This window comes from Limulus polyphemus, unplaced genomic scaffold (assembly GCF_000517525.1).
Source record: "Limulus polyphemus unplaced genomic scaffold, Limulus_polyphemus-2.1.2 Scaffold2572, whole genome shotgun sequence".
In the NCBI taxonomy this organism is placed as follows: Eukaryota; Metazoa; Arthropoda; class Merostomata; order Xiphosura; family Limulidae; genus Limulus; species Limulus polyphemus.
Genome location: NW_013668182.1, coordinates 35,830 through 40,058, shown reverse-complemented (window position 1 = coordinate 40,058; position 4,229 = coordinate 35,830). Strand labels below are relative to the sequence as shown.

The following is a 4,229-nucleotide window of genomic DNA, read 5'->3' as shown; positions in this document are numbered from 1 at the left end:
GTGCGTTCAAACTTGAAAACGTCTGCTGATTCCATGAAGCTATGTTATGATAAGAGATCTACTGAAGTCAGCTTTGTACCAGGAGGCAAGGTGTGGTTCTATAATCCCAGGAAGACCAAAGTTGTCATCTCGATGGGAAGGCCTATATGACTTTCCGAATAAAATGTGGTCGGCGAGGTAATCCAAAGGTGGTGCATGCCAACAGGCTTTGGCATTATCACGGTCCAGGACATTTCAGTTGGGACGAATTGAACAATGGAACAAAAGATGCCGCTGAAGACGTGCCACCTGAAAAAGCCACTGTCGAAGAAGAAACTCTACCTGGTTTTGAGAAAGGAAACAGTGAAGCCCTTGGTGAAGTTACTACCACTGATGTGACTGTTACCAATAACAGGACATTTCCTGATGGAGCAAATGAACCCCACGTGAAGCAGAAGCCAAACGAGACTCAGACCAGTACAGAAGAAGATACGTCCCATAAAATTAAGAGACTTTGTTGAATTTTAATTTTGGGTTTGTAAATTCTGTACATTTAATTAAGTTATTGTTAATTATCTATTGGTTTAATTTAAGTGGCTATTATTCGTTCCAAACAATACTAAGGAAGAGGCAGTGTTAAGACAGCGGAAGTCACGTGACGTTGGTAACACATAATGAGTATCCAGAAGATTCGTGGAAAATGCTAGTGTGTTACAACGGCGGAAGTCAAGTGATGCTGGTAGCACGTGATGAGTGTCTAGAAGATTCTCGAAGAGGCGACACGGGCGGTATTATCGTATATAAGTGCACTAGACAAAGGAGACAAGGAGGGAGAGTGGGGAACCAAGGACGGCAGTTACGGTCGGCGTGAACCGAGGATAGCAGATACAGAGATCGGAACTGTAGTTGCTGACAGGCGGAGATAGAGACGGACAATTGAGTCAAGCGTGGTTGTAAAGTGAGTGAATTGTTGTGAATTATAGCATGTGTTTAAGTTGAAGTAACTGTGGAAATTAAGTGTATTGCAAAGTTTTATTGAGGAAGAATAAACTAGTTTTATTTAAGAAAGGACTTGTATTGCAGAAAAATTAACAAACGAGCATACATAGACGTAACAATATATTATAATAATATTATTATAGAGCGTGTCTTTCTGTGATTTCTTTGAGAAAACAACCATTATTGTCTAACTGGAAGAACTGCAACGGTAAAAAATTGTAATATATTCAGATAAAATGCAACAGAAATTTGTGATATCAAATACAAATGTGAAATATTTAACACAATAATAAAATTCTTTGATAATAAATAATTCTTAATTTACTGTACTTTCTTTACGGCTTTATGTTTCTGGAAAATAAAAATGTTTAAAATATTTTTGACTATTCTTCTATGCTACAATAGGTTTAGAATACACACACTGACATAGTCATCTAGAATAAGTCAACCTAATATCTCAAGTGAAACCGAGTACTTTTGCTAGTATATAATATATGGATGTAACAAAATTCTTAGTAATCATTGTTTCCCAATAACATTAATTTTATTCTAATGCAGTTTCTAAACAGCAGATTTTACAAAATTCAGCAAATTTTATTTTGTTAAATAAGCCTTTTCATGTACAATAATGATCCATAATTAATAAAATTTAGGATTACATAATTACAAGAAAGCATCTGTGCACCCCATTAGTCCCTAACAGTAAAAATTACTACAATTTAGGTTTACACTTTATGTGTTCAACCATATCAATTACTGTCACTTTTCTTCCCTCAGTCTTCAACTTTACCAATTAATGACTCAACTCTACTACTTCCTGTCAGTTGCTTTACTTTGGTGCACAACTCTACTACTTCCTGTCAGTTGCTTTACTTTGGTGCACAACTCTACTACTTCCTGTCAGTTGCTTTACTTTGGTGCACAACTCTACTTCCTGTCAGTTGCTTTCCTTTGGTGCACAACTCTACTACTTCCTGTCAGTTGCTTTACTTTGGTGCACAACTCTACTACTTCCTGTCAGTTGCTTTACTTTGGTGCACAACTCTACTTCCTGTCAGTTGCTTTCCTTTGGTGCACAGCTCTGCTACTCCTCTCACTGCTCATCTCCACTACTCACTGTCCATTGTCTCCTCTGACTGCTCATCTCTAATACTCACTGTCCATTGTCTCCTCTGACTGCTCATCTCTAATACTCACTGTCCATTGTTTCCTCTCACTGCTCATCTCTACTGCTCACTGTCCATTGTTTCCTCTCACTGCTCATCTCCACTACTCACTGTCCATGGTTTCCTCTCACTGCTCATCTCCACTACTCACTGTCCATTGTCTCCTCTGACTGCTCATCTCTAATACTCACTGTCCATTGTCTCCTCTCACTGCTCATCTCTACTGCTCACTGTCCATTGTTTCCTCTCACTGCTCATCTCTACTGCTCACTGTCCATTGTTTCCTCTCACTGCTCATCTCTACTGCTCACTGTCCATTTTTCCTCTCACTGCTCATCTCTACTGCTCACTGTCCATTGTTTCCTCTCACTGGTCAACTATACTAATCTACAATCAGCTGTATTTCTCCCAGTGCTAACACAAACACTTCATTTTAGTACTCCATAATACCAACTGCAAATTTTCATGTTTTCCCATCAGTATTATCATCTACTATTACTTCTGTTTCACTTCAGTATCAACCTTTTACTCCCATTTTCAAATTAGCTAAAGATATATTTTAAAATAATTCTTCTTTGGGTGGACATTTGTTATGTCAAAGTACTTACTTCACAAGATAAGCCTGCATAGCCTGGTGGACATTTACATTTTTCTACTGAAGTCATTTTTCTTACACTATCCACTTCCTGGGATGCTATCTCCAGCTTAGTCTCATGAAGGCTAAAATTACACAATTCTTGATTAAAGTATTAATACACTACTAAAACACTATCTAATGTTTTACATGACTATAAGAATTTTTGAGTTAGTTTATAAAAAAAAAACAAGACCCTTGTATCCTTGAAAGCAAGAAGCTAAAGATTCCATAAAATTAGACAACATACTGTATAATGTACAACAGTTCAGATTGAAACCAACTTTATTAAATAAGATATAATTATTTATATAAACACAATAAAACTCAATTTCCTTCTAGACAAACGTCTTTTCTGCAAATCATCTAAGTTGAAAATCTTATTAAGCATGATGTTACAGTAATATTAACAAAGCAATGCAAAACAATTTGGTTTGACCATAACAAAACACAAGCTGACTATAAGAAAGCTGTTGGGTATTTGAAATCTAACAAAACAAGTGAACAGAGAATACAGGCAATAAGGATTACAGTACAAAATAAAGAAAGAGAAAAAATCCTAGCTCAAAGACAATCTTGTGAAAGCTCAACAGAAAAAGGCTAGAACAACGTGCTTCCCACTTTGTACATGCTGTTATTACCATTTTAACTCAAATGTATTATTTTGATCAGTTTGTATTTTTTTTCTTTCGTTTAATTGTATTTAGTTGTAATGAATGTTTCAGTAGTTTCTTTAATGTTACCTGTTCTCACCTACTTTATTTTTCATTTTATATGTAAGCTAATAAATGATACTAAAATCAACACAGGCAAAAATTAAAGGTGGAGCTAGTGTAGCTCATAATGGTACCTGGGACAATTATGTAATGTTATTAGGTTAGGATATAAACATACATATTACCCTAAATCTCATTTATCTAGAAGTGAACTAACATAATATTCTACATATTCTTTGATTGAAAATAACAGTCTGGTCCCCTAACACAAAAAGATACTCTTTGAATGCTGCATCAAGTTATAAATAATGAAAAATAACAATGTTTTGGGACAACATGGGATCTATTGGTCCATCTCAGCTGTTTCATCCTCTAAACTAAATTAAAATAATTTAAAAAAATCTTAAAGCCAGCCCTTATCATTCAAAAATTTATCAAGCTTTTTCTTAAACTCATTTAAATTTACTGCCTCCACAACGTATGAAGGCAACCCATTCCAAAGGCTAACCACCCTGTTAAAAAAATAAAACTGTCTTAGCTGAAGATGACTCCTACGTTGCCAAAATTTATATTTGTGTTCCCTAGTCTAATATTCTAACTGTTAAGTATGAAAAAAAAAAGATTAAACATTAACACTATAAATTCCATTTACAATCTTAAAAACCTCAATCAGATTCTCCCTAACTCTTCTTTTTCCAAAAGAAAATTTGAGAAATTTCAGCCTCTCCTCATATG

General features: G+C 35.2%; 1 protein-coding gene across 1 annotated transcript in view; it reads right to left on the bottom strand.

Annotated features, from left to right (window-relative positions):
• LOC106467335 (laminin subunit alpha-2-like) overlaps window positions 1–4,229 on the bottom strand; it is a gene marked incomplete at its 5' end in the record, with an annotated part of 162,333 nt that overhangs the window by 122,582 nt on the left and 35,522 nt on the right. The window contains one exon of the mRNA XM_022395494.1: window positions 2,753–2,864. Within this exon, the coding sequence (XP_022251202.1) occupies window positions 2,753–2,864 (112 nt within the window). The remainder of the gene's footprint in view (window positions 1–2,752; window positions 2,865–4,229) is intronic.